The following is a 23,781-nucleotide window of genomic DNA, read 5'->3' as shown; positions in this document are numbered from 1 at the left end:
CGAGGGCGTTTTTCGTCCTAACAAATCAAATCGCTCCTTCAAGGGGGTGGGGGGGGGGCGACCTACCCGACACGCTCCTCCTGCAGGCTGGACAGGACCATCCCCAGCGCCAGGCCCGAGTGGAACTGGACGGCCTGGGACTCGTCGGCGGCGGGCGCGCCGGGCAGCCCCGCCCCCAGGGTGGACAGCACCTCGGGCACGCGCTCCTTGTGCCAGGAGACCAGCACGGGCGCCACCAGGGACAGCGCCAGCGCGGCGCAGGAGCGGGCGATGACGCTGGCCGTGTTCTCCCCGGAGTAGGACCTCTGGAGGCGGAGCCACGGGACGCGGAGAAGAAAAACAGGAGAGGGAGAGGATTGGAGGAGAGAGGAGGAGTGGAGGAGAGAGGAGGAGTGGAGGGGACAGTGGAGGGGACGCTGCTGTGGCACTCACGTGTAGGAACCAGGGGAAGACCTGTCCTCGGGGGCGATGGCTGCTGCTGGCCAGGCTGAGCAGAGTGTCCAGCACCATGACCAGCCAGGTGGCCGTGGGGATGATCTCTGGCCCCGTCTGCAGAAGGGAGAGCAGAGGGGAAGTAAGTAAGCAGCCTGGTGAACGGATGGTTCTGGAGCCTAGTGGCCCACAGGGGCAGAAGCCCGTCTCCTGATTCCTTAGCGTGACGCAGCTTGATGTACAAGTGGACATGACGCTAGTATGTCACAGGGACTTACCTCCCCCCATTCCAACCCTTGATGATGACCCATAAGGACATACTGTACTCCAGACTCTTACCACGAGCCCCCCGGCTGTGTCTGCTGGGAGGTTGCTCTCGTACTTGGCCAGGACCGCGGCCAGCCCGCTCAGAGCCAGGATGGAGTTCCCCTGGACCACCGGACTGTCTCTGTCACCAACAACACAGCACAGCAACAATGTATGTAACAATGTATGTTGCAGACATAGATAATTAGATGAGCGAATGATCTAACTTGTGCGAAAACAAACTAAATATTCAAAATCTTGGAGTTTCCCTTTAAGCACTAGCACACCAAATACAGATATTAATGATAAGTTAATTCATTAAATATAATGGGCTGATGTCAACCAGGCTGACCGTTGTAAGCTACCGGGGATAGGCAATAACAACAATAATAGTACATACCAATATAAACACAATATTCATGCAATTATTGCCCATATCAGACAAATATGTTAATAATATGTCTGTGTGGAGGAGACTAATTGGAGACAGACTAACTTTGCTGCGGATTTGACAACATCAGTCAGCTGGTCTCTGACCCTGTGAACAATCACGACAGGGAAAGAGAGAGGGAGGACAGAGAGGGAGGGAGGGAGAGAGAGAGAAGGAGATAGAGAGAAAGAAAGAGAAGAAGGAGGGGGAGTGAGGGAGGGAGAAAGGAGAGGGAGGGAGAGGAAGAGGGAGGAAGGAGAGGGAGGGAGAGGAAGAGGGAGGAAGGAGGGGGAGGGAGAGAGGGGGAGGGAGTCAGCTCCTTCATCTCCTCATGTCATTATTTATGACACACGCACACACACACACACACACACACACACACACACACACACACACACACACACACACACACACACACACACAAACATGCGAGCTCACATACTGTACGCACTTAAACACAGTCTCTTTTCATTTTAGGTGAGTGCATTAGTCACCCGTGTGTGGGCGTGGGATCTGCTGGGCAGCTACTCTGGCCTCCCTGCTCTGAGCAGGATGGCTTACATCCAACACTTGTGTGCAATCAATATATATTTTGTTCAATTTTTTAATCTAGCAAGTGGAATTATTATACTGTTAAGTAATAATCATCTATAATGAGCAAAAATGGCAGCTCTAGTGTTGTGCTTGTGCTGTGTGTGTGTTGTGTGTGTGTGTGTGTGTGTGTGTGTGTGTGCTCACCCAAGTCAGACACAGTGCTGTTGATAATGTAGTTCCTCTGGACTCTCCTTGTGTGTGTGTGTGTGTGTGTGTTCTCACCAGAGCCAGGCACAGTGCTGTTTGTACTGCAGTTCCTCTGGACTCTCTTTGCCCTGCTTCTGCTGCATCTCCAGTTCTGCACGTCGACCCTACGGTACAGATGCAGTCACATGACAACTGTTGGACCTGAGCCAAACCTCAGCCTATCAGTTATCGGTCTGTAGCCTATCAAATTGTTTCCCTGAGGTTATCAGTTATCTGTCTGCAATGCATCAACTTGTTTGCCAGATAACTTGGTTATCAGTTATCTGTGACGTATTAACTTGTTTGATGGAGCTGACCCAAACCCCACACAAAACCAAAGGTCAACTACAGTACATCCTCCTACAGGACAGGTTCAACAAACAACCAGGACTGAACTATTGTCCAGCTTCATCTACTGTATAGAGTAGTACAGTATCTGCAATCGAAAGTCCTAACATCAAAATGTAGTATCTTTCACCCTCACCCTAACCCTACAATCATGGGAATCGCAGTGGGCTTAAATCATTTTTCTGGTGCACACATTTATCGTCACTGGTTTTGGTATTTCTAGCCAAGACAAAAGGTGAACAGGGGTGGAATTCATGGAGGGGGTAAAGATTTGGCAGATGGCAGGGGAGAGGTAGAATTTTAGCTACAAGTCCAGAATCTACCGTTTTGCCCCGGAGCCAAAGAAAGACGCTGACCAATGCTTAAACAAGATTCAGTTTTGGGTGTCTGTGGTCATAGCAAGCTTCACATCCACTCGAAAACCCAAGACCACAAATAACTGCACTCGATAACTATCCCTACGGAGATCACAGTAGATGGATTACATACTGTATCCAGATGTTTACAATGACCTCACGTTTTAAACCACAGGGCAGGTATCTGTTGGTGATTATGGTGCAGTCACCATGACAACGCTACCACTGCTCCTGCAGGATAACAACAAGCAGCTCTGAGCTCTTCTGTTCAAGTGATACTCTGGACCCTGTAGACTTGCACTATTAACGGTCAGCAGCTACTGTAGATGACCAAAATCAAGATGTGTCTGTAATCTAATTAATTCAGGTATGGTCATTCAACATTTAATGGAATTAAGCTACTCAAAGGTTATTTTCCCTCAATAACTCACCCCTTTTTTTCAGAATGCTGATGAAAAATAATAATATGGGCTAAACTAAGAACACACTTTTACCTGTGTTATACTGTAATTTCTGTGATTCTTTTTTTATCATATATTATCAATCCTGCTTTATTTTCTTACTTTTTGTACCCTTTACTAATATTTTTATTTATTTAATAAACTATGTTTTTATTTATCTTTCCTTCACACTGTCTGCTTCATTTGCTTGTATGAACATGTGCTACAGTATATAAATAAAATTGACTTTGACTTGCACGCATACATACACACACACACACACACACACACACACACACACACACACACACACACACACACACACACCTCTAACAGGGCGTGAAACGCTCTGCTCATGAATCCTCTCCACGCCTGCGTCAGTAGGAGGCTGCGATGCCACTCTGAGGGCTGGATGTTCACCTGGGAGAGAGAGAGAGATCACAGCGCTCGGTTTTCCAGCGTACCAACCACGATTCCTGAAACTATTCCCCCGAACGGGTGCATTCATTAACAAGACGACACACTGCGGACATCATCTCCGCTGTAAAAGCGTCGGGAATGTGGGTTTCCGCGGCTTCTGGCCAGTTCAGGGGAAGTGAGGCGGCCGGTCAAGTTCACGCCTGTATACAGGCCTCCCTCACACACTCCAGTCTCACACACAAACACTCAGGACAGAAAGGCGGCCGGAAGAGGGTAAGTGTGCAGAGGGTAATGCCGGGCTCAGACTACAGGATTTTTGGGGCGATTTATCCCCGATTCACCCCTCCCGACAATCGGAGGAGAAATCTGGTCTGGAACGTTGGTCGGGTCCGATGATCGGCCCAGATGATCTTGTAATGTGAGGTGTTTACAGATCCAATCTTATACCTCCCGATCGGCTCGCAGACCCATTGGGGCGGCCCCGATAATATCAAACAAGTTTGATATTTAAGATTATTACGTCCCGACTTTACAAGTGAGACGGCGAGACCAGTGGTTCGTTGCTCCCTCGGGCACGACAAGATCCTGTAGTGTGTGATGAGCCGTTATTTTCAAATTTTGCTGTGTGTGTTCGTATGAGATGCGCAAGAAGAATATCTGTTAAGATTCTCCTTATGTGCGTGATGTAACCCGATTTCGAAATTGGTTAGGATTTTAAATATCCTGTAGTGTGAGCCCAGCATTAGTGTGCTGGCACACAGGAGTGTGAGAGACGAAGAGAGGCGTGCCAGGGAGGGGGCGAGCGCCAGGTAGAAGCCGGGGGAGCGAGGACGGGGGAGGTGCTGGTGAAGGGGAGGGGTCACCTCGTGGATGAGAGCCACCAACGTCTGCTGGAAGCTGCGTCCCCGGCTGAGCAGGAAGCGGTTGATGGGGCGGCCGTCGCGGTCCGTCTGAAGGGGCAGGTCGTAGGAGAGGAGCAGGCCGGCTGGAACACACACACACGCGTGCGCGCGCACACACACACACACACGCACACACACACACACACACACACACACACACACACACACACACGCACACACACTGACATGACCACACTTCGGAACCACCACCCATCCTACCAGCATTACTAAACCTTGCCCCATGAATATGGCATGCACTTATTAGTATAGTTTAGAGTAAGGTTAGGTTAGAGTAAGGTTGGGGTTAGGTTAGGGTTAGGACTAGGGTTAGGTGGAGGTGCGTACTGTACCTGCCAGTCCGGGTTTCAGACCAGGCTGTTTGTTCTTCTCGTAGGTCTTCAACATGAAGGCTGGGATTCCCGCCACCGTTTTCCCCTGATCCGAGCGCAGGTTCCCCCCCTTTAGAGCCAAGTGGTACACTCCACGGGGCATGTGGCTCATCTCCTGCCTCACTAGAGATGCCAGGAGGGTCTCAAGTGCTGAAAGAGACGGGGGTGAGAGAGAACTGTACAGCTTTCATACTGCAAATCTACTCTTTCTCATCTATGGACTTGGCAGGTGAGTTCTAATTGGGTTATTTGATATTGCTGAGTAAATTCGGTTGAGGGCTTGGAGAAAAAGGGGCGTACTGTAAGTGACATCTTGGGCAAAAATGAGTTTTATATATCATTTTAAAGGTCTTCATGAGCTCTATCAAATGGTAAAAGAATAAGGTCACTATAATTTTTTGTTTTTGAAATAAAGGCAGAGAACATGAAGGCTGAAGTGAACACCTTATGAATTTGGACGAAAATAGGCCTAAGTGCGGGGGTAGCCACAACTGCATCGCCTCTTTTCAAAGGCTCAACTGACTTCCTCGTTTGGATCGCACTGTCAGAAGCATGCTACTGAGGGAGGGTTACCAGGAAGGTAGTAAAACAAAAAGTAGTTTCCGGAACAACGAATACCTGGCAGGACTGAGCAGGAGGTGAGGCTAAGGAGCTTCACGTAAGATGAGCCGGGAATGGACAGATCTTCTGCTTTCTCTTTCTCTGGCTCCTCCTCTTCGGTCTCGGGCAGCTTGGCTGCCGGCCTGGCCTGTGAAGAAGACGAGCCAGTTCAGCTACTGTATGAGCATCAACACGCCAAAGGAGCATCGCATGGGAATCAATTTAACATGACATCCATCACCATGGATGAGGGTACTGCTTCTCTATCCGTTTCTTTATAACGTGGTTCTATCAGTCTTCATGTGTTAAGGCCAGTTAAGGTTGGTAAGACCAAGGTTCGTACAACACGCCGTACATAAACATTACAACACTTTTTTATGTCGGACTGGGGTGTCGCAGACCAGTCTTGCACCTCCTGGATTTCGTAAGGTCGCAGGCGCCGTAGATTGTCTCACAGTCTGATTGGTTGGCTGGATAGAAACTCTTATAGAAGTCCGTTGCACAAAATGTAAACACACTAGGCTGGTTTATAGTTACCATATAGATGATGGTAAGTGTCGGCTAGGTTGAGATTTTCAACTGAAAATCGGCGTCGGCCGAAGTATGAAATGCAGAAAATGTGTGATCGTACCACACTTGTTTCACAGACCATACATTGGCCTTAATACTTGGTTGTAGAGTGTGTTGAGTGTGTTGTGAGAATGTGTTGAGCGTGTTGTGAGAGTGTGTTGAGTGTGTTGTGAGAATGTGTTGAGTGTGTTGTGAGAATGTGTTGAGTGTGTTGTGAGAATGTGTTGAGTGTGTTGTGAGAATGTGTTGAGTGTGTTGTGAGAATGTGTTGAGTGTGTTGTGAGAATGTGTTGAGCGTGTTGTGAGTGTGTTGAGTGTGTTGTGAGAATGTGTTGAGTGTGTTGTGAGAATGTGTTGAGTGTGTTGTGAGAATGTGTTGAGTGTGTTGTGAGAGTGTGTTGAGTGTGTTGTGAGTGTGTTGAGTGTGTTGTGAGAATGTGTTGAGTGTGTTGTGAGAATGTGTTGAGTGTGTTGTGAGAGTGTGTTGAGTGTGTTGTGAGAGTGTGTTGAGTGTGTTGTGAGAATGTGTTGAGTGTGTTGTGAGAGTGTGTTGAGCGTGTTGTGAGAATGTGTTGAGTGTGTTGTGAGAATGTGTTGAGTGTGTTGTGAGAGTGTGTTGAGTGTGTTGTGAGAGTGTGTTGAGTGTGTTGAGAGAGTGTGTTGAGTGTGTTGTAGTGGTGTTCTTCTCACCTGCTCAGGGAGGTGCATGACGGTGAATGCCACCTCAGGAAAGCTTGATAGAGCCTTGAAGCCGCAGCTCGCCACCTCAGCGTCCTGAAACAAACACACACACACACACACACACACACACACACACACACACACACACACACACACACACACACACACACACACAATCAGCTCATCTCCATCTCACTCTACCATCTTCAATACACAGGTACATACTTTCTGGATTTTGTGTCAATTGAGTCAGTAAGATATAGAATCAGGACCATAAGACTTCAATGATAAAGGTTATTATACTGTATTTAATTTGTTGAAGGACAGCCCCTTGAGATGTAGCATCTCATTTTCGAGGGGGTCCTATAAACACAAATGCTAAATTATAAATACAGACAAAACAGCATTACATAACATACTGTACACTGCAAATACACAGATACAGTCTGTTCACCCATCCCCCAGACCTCAGCTATTGTACAAGAAAATGTTTTACATGGGCCAAGATAATAAATCAAATACAATAGCATAAAGAGCAATTAATGAAAAGCATGAACAGGTTGTTTTAAGAATGTGTATTACAAAAGGTGTGCTGCATTTGACACTAACCTTGTTGAGAGCATAACCCCACAGCAAGCTGGTCACCTGCTCTTTGAGTTTCTGCAGTGAGGGTCAAGTGTGTGTAAATATGAAGTACAAGGATCAAAGTGATACTAGAAAAGATATGATAGTACGCTAGTAGCCCTCTGAAGGGAAGTTAGCTAGTAAAGATATGCTATCACGGTAGCCCTATGAAGGGAAGTTAGCTTGTTTGTATACAGATACACAGATGTGCCTGGGAGGTAATTGTTTGGAGTTCTGAGTCACTGAACTAGAGGGACCATGAAAGAAAGAAACTCTGACGGGGTGCGTTGTAACGCTAGAGGTACCTCGTACTCTTCAGACTTCACAGGTAACTGTGGGACCAGGGCCAGGAGCTCGGCTACAGCCTTGATCACCAGGGGCCTGGGGTCACAGCTCAGCTTCGGACCCAGGGCCCTCCACGTCGAACCAATGTCTACCACCTGCGCAATAAGCCACTTATTAAACACACATCCGGTTATGAAAACACATTTGTTTTCGGTTGTTTTCAGACCTCGATAAACATGAAAGAATCCTGCAAAATGTGTTAAAATGTGATGCTCCTGCAATTATGTGTGTACAGTATGTGTGTGTGTGTGTGTTTTCACACACCTCAGCTCGACAGAGCTGGTGTAGACCCTGCAGGGCCAGCGACGCGGGGGTGGCCTGGTCAGGCCTGGGACACTGGGACAGGGTGTGCGTGATGGCGGCCAGCATGTCCCCTCCGTGCTGATACGGCCTGCAAACAAATCTCAGTGACCGGTCCAGTAGGCTACAGTTGGGCTGCATGAGAGCGACGGCTCACCGTCACATCGAAAGGCACCGTATGATAACCTGACAGTCGGTTAGTCGACAGGCAACTGGTGGTTTATGGGTATCAAGCAGAATGATTGTGTATTTATGTTGTCTCTTCTTTCAGTCGTGATTGAGGCACACAACTTATGTCTGCATGAACTGTCATCATCATCACCGGTCATCATCATCATCATTGTCATACTTGAGTGTTTTTATTGAAATGCCACACCTTAAATTGTATTAAATAAACAATAAAAAAATGTATTAAATAAAAAAATAATTAGGTAATTCTACTCCATTCTATTCTATGTTAATCTATTCAAAATGTTTTTGAACTGTAGCATGATCTCCAGTTGTGTTCTGTATCAGCAGCTAAGGCCAGGGGCAGCTGGGGACCGGCCTGGGGGAACCTAGGAGGACGGAGGTGGGTCAAAGGTCACCTCTCGGTGCAGATGTCCCTGAGGCAGGCAGCCCGGGCCAGGACCTGCTCCCACTGCGCCTCCTTCCCCACCACCCCGGACGGCTTCTCCAGCTGGGCCATCAGCCTCTGGAGCTCAGGGTACACACGGTCCTGGAGAGGGAGAGGGAGAGGGAGAGAGAGAGAGAGAGAGAGAGAGAGAGAGAGAGAGATAGCGAGAGAGAGAGAGAGAGAGAGAGAGAGAGAGAGAAAAAATATATATATTGAGAAATATATGCGATCACCTTGACTGTATGCTTTTGTGTACACATGGTACTTTTGTGTTTCAATAACTCAGGTCACCTCAAAGTTCACAACCCAGACGAACCCCTAACACTGTTTATACAAACACACGGAAATGCAGTCAGGATATGCAGAACACTCCCACTCCCACTCCCACTCGCACAAACACAAACACTGTGGGACAAAAAACTGTATTGAACGCTAGAACAACTATGCTTGGTGAAGCAGGCCCTTGACCCCGGAACTGACCTGCTTCTTCCACAGAGCAGCCATGAGGCGCAGTGCCACAGCCCGCAGCTTGGGGGCGCCAGCCAGCATCTGGATAGTCTGCAGCACCTGAGGGACAACCAACTAACAGAGCCACAGGAACGTCATCAACAAGAGAGGGCCACAAGGACCGTCCCAAAATCAACTCACAGAGCCACAGGAGCATCATCAACAAGAGAGGGCCACAGGGACTGTCCCAAAACCAACTCTAAATTACAGGGGGTCTTTATTTGGCCACATGTGACACATACATTGCACACAGTGAGCGGCGACATGGCACACAGCGCACGCACACACACACACACAGAAGAGCATCTGTTCTTTTGCATGTTTTTTGTATTGGGTTCGTTTGGAGGAAACCTTTGCGAACACAGGTAGAACATGCAAACTCTGCACAGAAAGGCCCGGAGACCTTCTCGCTGTGAGGCGTATCAATACTATCAGTACTATCAATCAAATCAATCAAAGCTTTATTTACTAGGTACTGCACATGTTTTGGGAGTTCAGTGACTTGCTCAAGGACACTTCGGCACAACGCCGGGAGCTGGGATCGAACCGGGGACCTTGCGATCCCCAGCCGGACGCTTTACTCCCGAGCCACGTGCCGCCACTACCATCTATTTCCTGCTTTTCTGATGCTGAATGAGATCAGGATGAGTTCGCCCATTGTGTTCAAATTCGACAGATCGACAGATTCTGATCTGGCTCTCAGATTCGGTCCCTCCTTGCTTTTGCGAGAAAGAAAAATCTATTCTACAGCAAATATTATTCTATATGATCCAATGACATTAAGACAAATATTGACAAGAGATATTCTTTAAACTGGTGCAGGGGTACATCTGAAGATTGGCTTGATAAAAGCAATATCGTTATTTGATGGCAGATCTACAAAGCATCCAACATCCACGCTTGTGTTGGTAAACATGAAAGTGGGGATAACAAGAAGTGTATTTTGATCATATATGCACACGCACGCACGCACGCACGCACGCACGCACGCGCGCGCACGCACGCACACACACACACACACACACACACACACACACACACACACACACACACACACACACACACACACACACACACACACACACACACACACACAAACACACACACACACACACACACACACTCGGTATTTATACAGCTAGACTTTGAAATGTAAGATTGTCGGACTGAATAAAGCTAATACGTGGATAAATATTGCATCACTATCCTACTGCTCTCTGGCTAGACTCTCTCTCCTTGCAGCCCGACAGCCCATGTGGCGTGGAGGCGGAGCGGGCGCTGGCGGCGGGCGTACCTTGTGCGTCCCAAACCGTGGCAGGGAACAGAGCACAGCGTGGGCCAGGCCTGGGTCGCACTCCCTCCCGAGCTTAAACAACAGAACAGGAAGAAGGGATGTGACCTGCAGAGAAGGGGGTAAAGGAAGGAGGGAGGGAGAGAGAGAGAGAGAGAGAGAGAGAGAGAGAGAGAGAGAGAGTCAGAAGAGGGGGGGTCTGGTCGAAGCATGTCTGCTTGAAGTACTTTTTTGGGGTGGGGGGGGGGGGCACATTCTTACAGAGCTCTTCTCACCCACATCATTACTGGCTGGACTAAGCTGCACAGACTGTCACAACCAATCCGTCTCTCCGAGGCGGCTTTGGGAGGACGCCACTGCGCGGTATCGGGGCGGCGGAGACTCGCCCCCTTTGAAGTGACTTCCACCCCCCCCCCCACCCCACCCCACCCCACCCCCACCCCTCTTTCTCGAGGAGCTCGGCGCAAACTGGCGCTCTGCTAATGTGGGACTCATTCCATGACACTCCGTGCCCTAAGGGCTAAACAAACACGCAACCTATGCCAAATTGGTGTCAGCTATTTGAGATTCCATCATCAAACCAAGCCCATAAAAAAAAAATATATATATATATATATATATATAATCAGTATGAAAAAACCTATCGGAAAAATGAACCTCAGTGCTGGTGTTGGAGAGTGGGGAGGAAAAACTGACAACCCAAACATGACACTCACATCAGTACTTGAGGTTACAGCCAAACTTGGATCTAACACAATTTGAAATGACTGTGCATGCTTTAGTTTTTCCTAGTGCTATGAAACCATTGGAACAGCCCCAAAGTATTAGCTCCAAGACTAGCTGGCCTATATATTTAACCCAGGTTTGGCTATAAAACTGATGTCAATGTCAGTCTGCCTGTGTCATCCAACCAACCTTCCCTCATCCCCTCCAGATATGAACTTGGGTTGTCTTAATTGTACAGGGACTTGGATTAAGTCTTAATTGTACAGGGACTTGGATTAAGTCTTAATTGTACAGGGACTTGGATTAAGTCTTAATTGTTCAGGGCGTAGACCCCATCTCCCCTGCAACGCTGTGCGCTGTTGTAACCTTTGAACCGAGGCCGTGTGGGATGAGCTCCTGGACTTTAGTATCCTGTGAAGATGTGAACTCCTGGCTGCGAACTCCGACCCCGAGCAGCGCCGGGGCCGCAGCGCCTGACCCACACCTGACCCCTCGCTCCCTGCAGAGCTTTGCAAACACTCCAGGTCTCCAACAAAGCCTCAGAACGAGTGCTCTCACTGGAGCATGGCGCTCCACGGCCAAGTCCTAAATGGCGAGCTGACTTTAAAATGTGGAATAGACAAAAAAAGTGCCTCAAAACGTCCGTTCCCGGATGAAGAGAAATGTTTCCATTGATTTCATTTTAGGAGATCCACCCCCGTTAGAATGTGTGAATCTTAGAATTATGTTAGTTAGGTAGAGTTAACGGTATTTCCTACAATGTGCCGGGGTAATAGTATCAATGTAGTGTACTAAAACTGTACCAGCAGCTGTTGTAGTGATGACAGGAATGTGTGTCGAATGTTGAATTAAGAAAAGAATGAAGAACTCATCGGGTTTAACCGCAGAAATAAAAGATCTGATGGGTAGTGCGCAGAGGAGTACTGAGCCAGAGCAGAGCGGCTTCATTCGTGTGGGAAGCAGAGAGGATGGGCCAGAGCCCAGAACGGTGCCCTGTCGCCGCGACGACACCATTACCATAACGCTTATCGCTCCGCTCTCCCGCACCTCGCCTGTCGCCTAGCAACCCCAACATCTGCATGGCTTATCATGGGAATGGAGAAGGAGGAGGGGGTGGGGTGAGGGGGGGGGTTGGGAGGACAGCGACGCGAGGGGAGCAATTTTCTCACTAGTAATTTCTTGGTTGGTACAAATGGAAGGAAAAGAATGGCCACCTGTGTGGTTCCAACCCTAATCGCTTCTGAAGCCTGTTATTATAAAAAGGTCCCTTCCTCAAGTGAAGCGCTGCTTGAGTGCCTATGTGTAAGCGAGTGTATTTATCGCTGCTAATGTGTGCATGTGTGAGAAGCTGCCGGCTCAAATCCAGCGAGAACAGGCACTGCACGGGTAGCCTACTGGCCTGCGTTTCCTTCTGTCGGTATATTGTCTTGGTTTGCAGTGTCTGCGGTCTGCGGCTAGCGGTGGGATTCGGTCACCTTGTTATAAAGAGAGATGGGGGTCAACGGCAGAAGGAGAAACTAATACGGCCGTAAAGTGTCGAGGCGTCACCGGTGGACGCGCTGCCACCGACCGCCAAGAGGGAAACTAACCCGCCGCCGCCCTGCCTAACGACCAGACCAACTGCCACTGAGGGAGCAATTATAAAAGCAAAGCAGATACTAAGCCCCTATAATGAGCGACAGTAATGCGGAGGAAATACAGTGTAATGTTTATCGCTCTGGCTAGAACAGGTGGCTCGCTTTCCAGGCCTCCAGGGTCGCTGTGTGTGCGGGTTTTAATTGCAGTGGTGGGGAACGAACCGGAACTATGACACTGCGTGGCACCATTTTGAACGCGCGTAGGCCTGGATTACAGGGGCGTCTGTTGGGTGTTCGGTTGTTCACACTCTTACCGGAAAAAAAAACACACACAAGAGCGAGACCTTCTGATTGAAAACAACTTAGTATTATTATTGGTCTTCGTGAGGGGGTGACAGAAGTTGATGAGGGAGATGCAAGGGACTTGGTTAAGTTTGTGATTTTACACACCTCTCCCTTTCTTCGTTGTTTAAATTCATCCTACGTTATTATCCGCTTTTTTCCGTGACTCCTGTTATTCTTATTTCCAATTTGATATGAACTAAAGGAGCCTATCCGATAACATAATTGTTTGCTATCACTCAAACTCGTAAATCACCTGTTTGATTGTTATAAGTGTACACAGCTTTAGGCTTTGTAGGCCTATTCCTATAGTTTTTTTTAAAAAGCCTCAGGGATTTGCCCATTACACTAGAATTCAGCTCCGGATTTCGAACTCTGGTCGTATTCCAAGGCCTTCGGGTTCAAGGTTTGTTTTCACTGGGGTAGTGTAATATCTAGGCGCAAACGTAGGTCTTTTTCGGCAAAAAAGTGAAAAAAGCATTTGTGTAATCCAGGATATAGAATATTGAACGACTGCTGTGTACTCATGTGAAGGATGTATAAAAGGATGAACATTCTGTACAAGTTTTGAATGAACTGTTGGTGTCAGACTAGTCTCGCATAGCCAGACCTATCTCCACACTTCCTTTACGCTGGAGAAAGGTCATGCTTAGGACACAGGGGAATAACGCTGTATTTCTTTAAACCAATCACAATCCTTCTTGGGCGGAGCAGTTGCTAGATTGTTGGGGACTGGGAAAACGGTAACACGCGGATAGAGTCTGGATTGAATCTCATTGGCCGGAAGAATCTCCGTCGTCACTGACTGGGCAGTAATGAACCCAATGACAAGGCTCATCTCCAAAACCTATGGTACATCCAGTGAGTCAGACGAGTTTCAGACAACAAATATGACCCAGAGACTCTTTGGATCCATTCTCTAAGGTTTTCTGAGCAGAGCACTTTTTCAATTGTAATTCAAAAGGCTGGAAATAAGGAGTGACTCACTGCATAAATAACCTAGCGAGGGACTCCAAATGAATTCTAATGCTGGGCTCAGACTACAGGATCTTTGGCCCGATTTATCCCCGATTCAGCCCTCCAGACAATCGGAGGAGAAATCTGGTCTGGAACGCTACCAATGTTCAGCCCAGATGATCTTGTAATGTGCGGGGTTTACAGATCCAATCTTATACCTCCCGATCGGCTCGCAGACCCATCGGGGCGGCCCCGATTATATCAAACATATTTATATTTAAAATGATTCCTACTTTACAAGCGAAACAGCGAGACCAGTGGTGTCTCACCACTCGTGTGTGATGAGACGCTCTTTTCAAATCTTGTCGTGTGTGCATGTTTAAGATTCATGAGAAGAACATCTGTTAAGATCCTCCTTATGTGCGTGATGCAGCCCGACTTCGAAATCGGTTAGGATTTTCAATATCCTGTAGTGCGAGCCCGGCATTAATTGAATCGACCAAATGATTCCTACAGAGAGGTTCTGAGCCTGTGGTGTAGGGTCCGCCAGGTTTATGCTCTAGCTACCTGCGCGGGGTCCTGGTCGGCGATGGCCGCCGCGGCCTGAAGGGCCAGTCGGCAGACGTCCCCCCGGCCGGCGACGACGAGGTGGGCCACGACGAGGGTCAGGGGCGGCGGGATGCTCCGGCTGGTGGGCAGCGCCGCCGTCACCGACAGGAGCCACTCGCTGGCCGCTGCCGAGTCCCCGGTCACCCTGCGCAGCACGCGGGTCACCGTCCGCAGCTCGCCGTGCCAGGGACTGAGGGGCGGGGACAGCTCGACGAAGTCCTGGCGAGAGGAGCAGAGAAGAGGTGAGGGGGAGGGACAGGCGAGGAGAGCTGGGAGGAGAGGAGGAGAGGAAGAGAGAAGAGGAGTGAGGAGGAGAGGAAGGGAGAGGAGAGAGAAAAGGAGTGGGGAGGAGAGGAAGAGGAGAGTGAGGAGGAGTGGGGAGGAGAGCAGGAGAGGAAGAGGAGAGAGGAGTGGGGCGGAGAGGAAGGAAGAGACAAGAGGAGTGGGGAGGAGAGCAGGAGAGAAAGAGAGAAGAGGAATGGGGAGGAGAGGGAGAGGAGAGAAGAGGAGTGGGGAGGAGAGCAGGAGAGGAAGAGGAGAGAGGAGTGGGGAGGAGAGGAAGGAAGAGAGAAGAGGAGTCACCTCGGCAGGCCTGCGGGTCTCCCTCTGGGTGCTCTGCAGCAGGCTGTGGGCAAGGCTCTGGGTTTGGGAGTAGGTCTGGGGGTCTGTGAGGGGCTCCATGAGGGCGGAGCAGGAGAGCAGCTGTAGGAGGGGCAGCACCAGCACGGGGGTGCCTGGAGGGGTCCGCTCTGCCTCCGGGGGGGCCAAGCTGAGGGCTTCGGGAGAAAGACATCAGAGAGAGAGAGAGAGAGAGAGAGAGAGAGAGAGGGGATGTGAGTATGTGGGTCCGTGTGAAGAGTATGTAGGTTTCAGAAGAGGAGGTGAGGAGAGGGGAAGAAAATAGAGGAATGGGGAGGAGAGGGGCGAGGTCCGTTACCCAAGCTCAACAAGTCTGTGTGCTGAGAAGCAGGTGCTTCCAGGAGGAGGAGGGCCAGGCCCACCATCACCTCCTCCACGGGGGGCTCCTCCTACACGGGACAGAGACGCAGAAACACGGAGAGAGGACCAGAGCATCAGCTGACCAGGATAACGCCTGTGTGATCTAATAACTTACAGCATGAACTAATCCGAGGACTCCCTCTTCGGCGACGCCCTTCTCGGAAAACGGCCGCAACGGGAGCCTGCTCGGGCCGGATAACGAGGCGAAACGAAACGGCGGTTGGGTCTCAACGTCGGGGCTAGGGAACGACGGTCTTACCTGAGGGCGGGCGGCGAGGAGACGGCGCAGCAGGCGGAGCAGCGGGCGGCAGTCTCCGGCCAGCGCCAGGCCGAGCCGACAGGCGCAGAGCAGCTGCAGGGTCAGACAGGCGCTCACCGCCCCCCAGCGGTCCCCGGAGGCGGCGGCCAGCGCCGGCAGCAGCGCCTCGGCGAAGCCGTGCAGCTCCAGAACGGCCTCGGCGCTGTCCACCTGTTCAGACAAGCGCATTCCGCCGGTCAGATCGCCGAGCACGAGAAGAACGGCTCGCTGGGAAACGCCTACGGGTTCATGGAGAGGAGACAGCTGACCGGCCCGTGGTTAAAGGAACGGCCTAGAAACTGAAGGGTGGTTGCTGGTTCGTTTCCCTGACCTGGCGTTTTTTACCCCCGACATTTTACTAAAATGTGTTTCTGGACGACCATTCAAGAGAGGACAGGGTGTAAAACGCCCATAGTGACAGACTGACATATGACCTTCTCTAAACCTGGGCCTAATTACACAAAACGTTATGTCCATTCTTCTGAAGAGCCACGGAAGGATCGGGTTATCTGCAGTGGTCGAGGCGTTTCCCAAAAGCGCCGTCAAATTCTTTGTGGATTATCGAGTGCCTCAGACTGCTCCTCAACGCTGCCTTTCCTCCCAGGCAACCGTCTGGACAGTCTCTCACTGCTGTTGTTGTTGTTGTTGACATTATGGAAAACGCAGTGAAATGGAGGACAGCTGGTGTTGTTCAGGGAGAGTCTGGAAGGCTCAAGGATAGCAGGGAATATTATAGTAGGAGTGTGTTTGTGTGTGTGTGTGTGTGTGTGTGCGCGTTACCACTGTATGATAATGTTTGGCCTCAGTCAGTGGGACAGAAAATGAATACAGTACATATGCTAAATCCATGTTTTCATTGGCTTTGAAAAGCAAACAAAGGCTTTTATCGTGTTGTCATTTCATTCAAACTGGTAAGGAAAATGTTAGAATGAGGCTTTTGATTTTTATTTACTGTGTGTAGTAAATAAACAGCAAACAAATCAAACAAGTGTAATCCACTGCGAGTTTGATTCCTGCCCTTAATGTCATTGTAATTTACAGTATGTTTTGTGTTGGTTACACCGTTGCAAAACGTTTGAAACAACTGTGTCCATGTTCCATACATTTTCAGTCATTCAATCGTATTAGTAAAGAAACCATTTTCTACTGATATAAGTAGTGTTTTGAGACATGTTTGTTACCCTGTCAGTCATAGGGAATGACGCCTCAGTAAGTCACTTGTAACTTAGTTGCATGTGATAATAATATGGGGCCTTTTACATGCGAGTGGCTCGGCTAGGGAATGGGATTCACCTGCATGTGTGGAACCAGGTCGTAGAGACAGCAGACCAGGCTGTGAAAGGCCTCAGAGGGGTTTGGGCTGTGGTCTTGGGTAAGGTCTCCTGACCTGGTGGGCAGTAGGACCCTGAGGAGGTTGTGTCGAAGCAGCGCGTGTTGAGGTAGTCGTTGAGGCTCGCAGTACAGGTAGCGCAGGAAGGGAGCTAGCATGGCTACGTACGCAGGCTCGTCACTGCATGCAGAGAACACACGCATGCACGCACACACGCACACGCACACGCGCACACACACACACACACACACCTGGGTCAAAAACCGGATTCCCATACTGTTGTCAGTAATCAGTCCCCAGAGCTTTCTCTGAAGGCAAGTCCTGAAACTGTTCAAAATCCACATCTCTGGAGTATTCTGCAGACTTCAATAAACATTCTAAAATAATATTTTTTAATATAATATGGTCATTCATTAAACTACTAGGCACTTTTATACATGATTGTAGTAACAATGTTTAACTAAGTATGCTTATTTTTATATGCAACTGCAAAACACGCCATGTGCGTTTTGAGAGAGAGAGAGAGAGAGAGAGAGAGAGAGAGAGAGAGAGAGAGAGAGAGAGAGAGAGAGAGATGAAGTTCACTTGCAATTTAAACAGAGCATCCAGCAGTATGACTAAGGCAGGGTTTTTCTTGGCTCAGAATGGGTCTTTTGGGGGTGATGCGCACACAATTTTTTGGGGAAACCTCAATTTTATGCCGAGGAGCCTACCAGCATAGGTCTATATTCTTTGCTGTCGTTCTGACTGAGCTCACTTTTCACATTCGTGGGAAATCTTCCCGACATGACACAAAATGGATATGAAGCCAAAATGTTTAATACACTGAAACCTGTCTATTAATGATCTCGATTACTAGTGGTCCAAACCATGGACAATACAAGAAAGAGGGATGGGCTGCACTTGAAACAAGCCATCAAACACATTTGGAGAGGATTTGAATTGCTATTTTTACTCTCAATTTTTTGCATTTTGGCACTGGTGATTTTCCTTTGGCTCTGGCTAAAATCTCTTTGGAGGCGCCAAAAAATCCTCCTTGCAGGAAAAACCCTGTAAGGTAGGCTGCAGTTCTGGGCCTTTCTCTAAACAAAACCACCTATGTACAGTACTGTATATCACTTTTACAACCAAACCAACATTAACCCCGAACAATAAAACCAACGTTAAACCTGTAAAATAAAACCAGCCACAACAGTAGAACTCTGAGGCGCATTAAAACTTCAATAGTTTTATGTACTTGAACCAGCTGACAGTCAGAGAGTTATGGACAAGGTGCTCTGGCCGGTCCAGAAAAGTGTTCAGGGGGACCATGCGGTCCAGGCGCGTGTTCAGGGTGACCATGCGGTCCAGGAGTGTGTTCAGGGGGACCATGCGGTCCAGGAGTGTGTTCAGGCTCCTTACCTGTCGGTGGCGCGCTGGGCGAGGTCGGCCACCTCCTGCAGCAGGGCGGGCCAGCAGTCCGGCCGGTTCTCCAGCGCTGTGATGTACGGGTGGGGCCGGCTCCTGCCAAAACACATTCACCCCGGCTCACCCTCAGCTCCATGGCTACACGATGGATGCAACTCACGGTGACTGTAACAAGACGTCTGAGATCATACTGGGAGGGGGGGGGGGGTACTGTGACATCATTTTTATTATTTATATTTATATAATAAAATATAATTTATATTTATATAATATTTTATTTAACCGGTATTTGACCTTTATTTAACCGGATAAAATCAATTGAGAACCACTTCTCAATTTGAAGTTAAACGGATGAGACGTCCTCGTCGAGGACGATTGAACCTCGCCGAGCTGGCAAAAGCGCTGAGCGGGCAGAAAACGCAGACCTGCGAGCGCCTATCGAACGCGCCACGGTGCAGGTGGGCGACGAGTTAAATTAGAAGAAAAAAAAAGTGCAGCGCACGGAAACTCGACGTCACGAGAGGACAACCTCCGAAAGTCCTTCCGTGCAGAAGCTCCGCTTGACCGGTCTCTCTCTCGATAAGCGCCTCCGTTCGCCCGCAGGTGTCTGGATGGGAACGGCTGTGGCTCAGGAGGTAGAGCGGGTCGTCCGGTGACCGTAGGGTCGGCGGTTCGAATCCCGCCTCCAGTCCACGTGTCCAAGTGTCCTTGGGCGAGACAGCGAGCCCAAACTGCTCCCGATGAGCAGGCCGGCACCTTGTATGGCCGCTGCTGCCATTGGTGTGTGAATGTGTGTGTGAACGGGTGAATGAGAGGCCATTGTAAAGCCATTTGGATAGAAGCGCTATATAAGTGCAGTCTATTTACCATTTACCATTTGGATGGCTCCTCTCCCTCAAAACCTTTGGTTCGTCACCTTGAGAGCCTTCGCCGTCGGTTGATTGTATTTCTGCACAGCTGGCCGATCCCTCGCTCAGGTCACATCTCGCTTGTCAGCTCGCTTCTCTTAAATGACGGCATGCAGCAGGAGGCCACACAAAACAGTGGGTCACACAACAGCGCTGCGCAGAGCACTAAGGGCCTGTTTGAATACTCTTTAAAGGCAGCCTTCCTTCCCTCCTTCCTTCCTAGAGACAGCCACTGATCTGACTTCATTTGACTGGTCAAGCTTTGAGGCGGAAGGCCGGCTTTAAACCAATCCTGCCACGTTAAGATCCGTGACTACCTCAGAAAGGCAGATTCTTTTCTCCATAAAGGAGAGTGGGCATTTTTGGTTTCAATCTCTTGAGACGAGGAGGAAAGCGAACGGGGTTCCAGCCAAGGCGAGAACACGGCACAGAAGTCTCTGGAATCGCCCGTCCGTAGCGGCAAGTTCAAAACCAAGGTGAATTCCATTCCATGGAACCCCGAGGCGGGGCCTGCGGTTAAGACAACAAGAGCTGAAGTGTGAAAGGCAGACGCTGACGACAGGCGCTAGGATCACTGCCTGCTGTCAATCATCGCGTGGCCTATCTCTGAGTCCTTATAGAAGGGGGAGGGGCCTGTGACAGGCTGGGGCAGGCAGAACAATAAGGGAGGGGGGGGATTTGCCGCCCTGTACTCTTCCTCTTGCCTACCCCTTCCCCCCATCCTTCAACCGCAACCTTATCTGACCATCTCTCTGTCCCTCTCCTCAGCTTCCTGGCGCGTCCGTCTCCGCCCCCGGCTTCCTCTCCGGAGCCGACAGGCACACGCTCGCCTGCCGTCGGTGCCGGACCACGGAGGTGGTGTAAACAGGAAGCGGACGGAGCAAACCTGTCCTCCTGCTTCACCCAGCGGGTCAGAGGAAAGGACGCGGCCGGAGCTGAACAGATCGTTATCTTCGGAATAAAACCCGTCTGCGTGGAAAGGTCAGCAGGTTGCAGTGACCCTCCGTTGAACCCGCAGACACACAAAAGGGGGGACGGACGCTTATCGGGGGAGGGGGGCGGGGGGGGGGGAACGGGTCATTCCCCTTCCAGACGCCCTTTCAAATGGTTCTCAGCGAATGGAGCGCCGGTTTCCATTGCCAATTTGTCGCATGTAATTGCACATTGTCTCTATCCATCGATCATGTTAATTTTACAATAGGATCTACAAATGTGGATATTGAGGACCAAGGGCAGTGTAAATGTACAGCAAATTAGATTGTTTTGCATACCAGGGCTGAATGTGAGATGAGCTGGATTTGCAGTGAGATTCAGCTGAATCTCTTCTGTCGGCTGGGGGGAGGAGAATAGAGATTCGGGGGGCACGGATAAATCTGATTGGATGAAAAGGCACAGGCCCATTTTGCCTGCCGGTGGACGGACGTCTCTTTGGTCATGCTGGGTGCGTAAGTGGTTTAGTGTTTCTGCGGCAGATTGCGCCATCATCAGCGGGCAGGCGGTCACAATGGGCGCCGGTGGGCACCCTCCATTAATTCCTTGGCGCTTACAGTCGCCCGGCGGTGCCCGGGGCCCGCTAGCCAATCGCGGGCCGCGCCGCCAGCCTGGCAGCGCCACCCCGCTGGCCCGCACGCATTCATCTTCTCGCCGGGGAGCGGGCGGAGAGACAGAGGAGAGACAGGAGAGGCGGGACACTCCGGCTACACATAACACACAGTATGCCTCCGCTTTACACACACATGGTTTAAAGTAATGTCGGGCATTTATTTGCGAGGTGTGTATTTCTTTATATTCTGCATTCATGTTCATTTTTCTGCGATTGCGCAATGCACGGTATGTAGTCCTGACTTCCTGAACGGAGGTAAATTCACTATAATGTAGCTCCGCGTCAGTCATCTAAACAGCATAACGCCCCTTGGTCATTCTCCCTTGGTCATTATCCCTTGGTCATTATCCCTTGGTCATTATCCCTTGGTCATTATCCCTTGGTCATTCTCCCTTGGTCATTATCCCTTGGTCATTCTCCCTTGGTCATTATCCCTTGGTCATTATCCCTTGTTCATTATCCCTTGGTCATTATCCCTTGGTCATTATCCCTTGGTCATTCTCCCTTGGTCATTATCCCTTGGTCATGGTCCTATTGCTCTAAGTCTTACCCTGAGGTTGTGTTAACGTGTCAGAGACAAGCACAAGGGGTGAACTGACCTGATGGAGTAAGGGCAGGTAAAAGGGACCCCGTTGTCTCGCTGATCTGCTTGCTTTTGGAGGAGTCTTCTAATCACCTTTATCAAGCCTTGTACATTCCTGGTCACAACAGGGGAAAAACAAACAAGTGTTACTAAGTGTCCGCCAGGAGGAATCGTTGAGCAAGGTAATAGAAAGCCTGGGCTACAATTCAATTAAATAACAAGTATGCAACATTATGCAGGATTTTTTTTTAACAAACATTGCATACTGTGTACATATATCTGAAACAGCTTCAACAATAGTCTGCCAAGGATTGTGGGTTTACAGTAGAGTGCGCAAGATGTCTCCTAAATGACAGGTGTCTATAAAGTTGTTTGCATTCTGCAGGTAATGACGTACGTAATGACTTCCATAGCATATTATCAAGTGTATGAGGTAAGACACTCACTGTGAGACTAAATTTTCATTAACAGACACTGACCCAAAACAGAAGAGAATTAACTAAAAGCTATATAAAGTCGAAGTTCAAAAATATACAAACCGTTTATGTAAACTGCAAAAATATGGCACAAAATAAGTTAGAGTATCATTGATATTGTTTGGAGACAAAATCTATGCCTTGACTCTCTAGACCTCTAATAGGGTACTGCACAGTTTTTGAAGACAGAGAATCACAATATTAACCCAGCCAGAAAAATCAACTATTCCAGTCAGTAGCATTACAAAGTACAGTACAATATTCACACTTATGATATAAGGAAGTGCCTGTCATGACGTCCTCGCTATCTGGGTCACGGCTGTTAGGATGTCCATTTCCTGCTGGGGTGGCTATTACCTACACAGGATCAATAACTCAACGTCAGCAGCTGTGTCAAGGACGGTGTGTCCCCAGTCGCATATGGAAGACTTTGTCACCGGTTCACTACCGCTAGAGTGTTGTGACAATGTATGACATACACTGCAAAGAGAACACCAAAGAGAACACCAAGTTTCAAAATACAGTCATTAAAAAAAAAAATGTTGACCAAGCCAAAGACCTAGATTGGTGTAGCCTGCTTTAAAACTTAAAACGGCATCTTAAGGGAGGAAAACGTCCTTTTATAGAAGACAAATTAGTCTATAGAGTGACTATTCTAGTGACAGGAGGATGTCCTTATCTATGGGGAGTCCAAAGAGAGATAGGAGGAGAGGAGCGTGGGAAAATGGATAAGATCTGATAAGACCAGACCAGAGTGGGGTGACGTCAACAGGTTATGAAGACGTCCAATGAAGCATTTAGAAACTGTTAGCACATAATCTATTCATTATGTACTAATCATTATTCCTACAAACCTCTGATGGTTTATTTTCCCACCATTTTAACTCTCTTAGAAATGACATCTCTTTCAGTTGGCAGTCGTTCCCTTAAAGGGGCACAGTCACATTTGTTGATATTATTTGGATTAAATTATTAGATTTTGTGTGTAGGCCTTTTTAAAATCATCGTCAGTGCTGCTTTTTCCCTACGCAGAAAACTTCAAAGGGAAAACACGTCCAAAATATTAACTGAAACAAGCGTGACTGTACCCCTTTAAACAGTTCTCTACCTTTCTACTGCCATGTGTATCCATCTGTCTGTGACTCTCTCCATAGACCGAGAGATCACCACATCTCACCCTGCACAACTACACACATTTATTTATTATTATTTTTTCAGCTAAATGTATGATTTTCCCGTGTGGCAATTAAAAAGTGACTGACTGACTGACTGACTGACTGACTGACTGACTGCTGACTGACAATGTAGTCTGTCAGCAGTCAAAATTAATTAACTTTTGTAGTTTTCACTGACAATGTACTTCACTAATTTTAATGGGATAGACTTCATACTAGAGGTCGACCGATATTGGATTTTTAAAGGCTATAATAAGGCTATAATAACGATAGTTTGGAGCAGGAAAAAGCCGATAGCTGATTAATTGTCCGATAGCAAAAATAAATAAAAATTGCCAGTGTCAAAAAATAAATACCTAAATAAAAACATCTGGATCATCAAAACTCAAGTTAGGCTAAAAAGCAAAGAGTATTGGAAACTCAGGGGGGTCAGGTCATGTTTCTTGCCTCAGGC

The 23,781-nt window shown here is 48.7% G+C and overlaps 1 protein-coding gene across 3 annotated transcripts in view; it reads right to left on the bottom strand.

Annotated features, from left to right (window-relative positions):
• The window catches only part of focad (focadhesin), a 38,781-nt gene that overhangs the window by 11,510 nt on the left and 3,490 nt on the right, over positions 1 to 23,781 (bottom strand). For 2 of the 3 annotated variants that reach the window (XM_084451949.1, XM_084451951.1), the window contains exons 4-26: positions 21,693 to 21,791; positions 18,577 to 18,678; positions 17,139 to 17,355; positions 15,807 to 16,016; positions 15,486 to 15,576; positions 15,131 to 15,324; positions 14,507 to 14,767; positions 10,341 to 10,445; positions 9,020 to 9,121; positions 8,511 to 8,641; positions 7,888 to 8,014; positions 7,584 to 7,718; positions 7,264 to 7,314; positions 6,664 to 6,747; positions 5,422 to 5,551; positions 4,765 to 4,953; positions 4,376 to 4,497; positions 3,420 to 3,512; positions 1,985 to 2,073; positions 1,235 to 1,276; positions 772 to 880; positions 433 to 549; positions 67 to 305 (exon numbers count right to left, since the gene is read on the bottom strand). In XM_084451949.1, coding sequence (XP_084308075.1) covers positions 67 to 305; positions 433 to 549; positions 772 to 880; positions 1,235 to 1,276; positions 1,985 to 2,073; positions 3,420 to 3,512; positions 4,376 to 4,497; positions 4,765 to 4,953; positions 5,422 to 5,551; positions 6,664 to 6,747; positions 7,264 to 7,314; positions 7,584 to 7,718; positions 7,888 to 8,014; positions 8,511 to 8,641; positions 9,020 to 9,121; positions 10,341 to 10,445; positions 14,507 to 14,767; positions 15,131 to 15,324; positions 15,486 to 15,576; positions 15,807 to 16,016; positions 17,139 to 17,355; positions 18,577 to 18,678; positions 21,693 to 21,791 — 3,039 coding nt within the window. The remainder of the gene's footprint in view (positions 1 to 66; positions 306 to 432; positions 550 to 771; positions 881 to 1,234; positions 1,277 to 1,984; positions 2,074 to 3,419; positions 3,513 to 4,375; positions 4,498 to 4,764; positions 4,954 to 5,421; positions 5,552 to 6,663; positions 6,748 to 7,263; positions 7,315 to 7,583; positions 7,719 to 7,887; positions 8,015 to 8,510; positions 8,642 to 9,019; positions 9,122 to 10,340; positions 10,446 to 14,506; positions 14,768 to 15,130; positions 15,325 to 15,485; positions 15,577 to 15,806; positions 16,017 to 17,138; positions 17,356 to 18,576; positions 18,679 to 21,692; positions 21,792 to 23,781) is intronic. The other variant, XM_084451950.1, reaches the window with a different exon arrangement.

Source organism: Borostomias antarcticus (genome assembly GCF_949987555.1).
Source record: "Borostomias antarcticus genome assembly, chromosome: 17".
NCBI classification, from domain to species: Eukaryota; Metazoa; Chordata; class Actinopteri; order Stomiiformes; family Stomiidae; genus Borostomias; species Borostomias antarcticus.
Note: the sequence above shows the minus strand (reverse complement) of the source record. Positions and strands in the feature narration are given on the sequence as shown.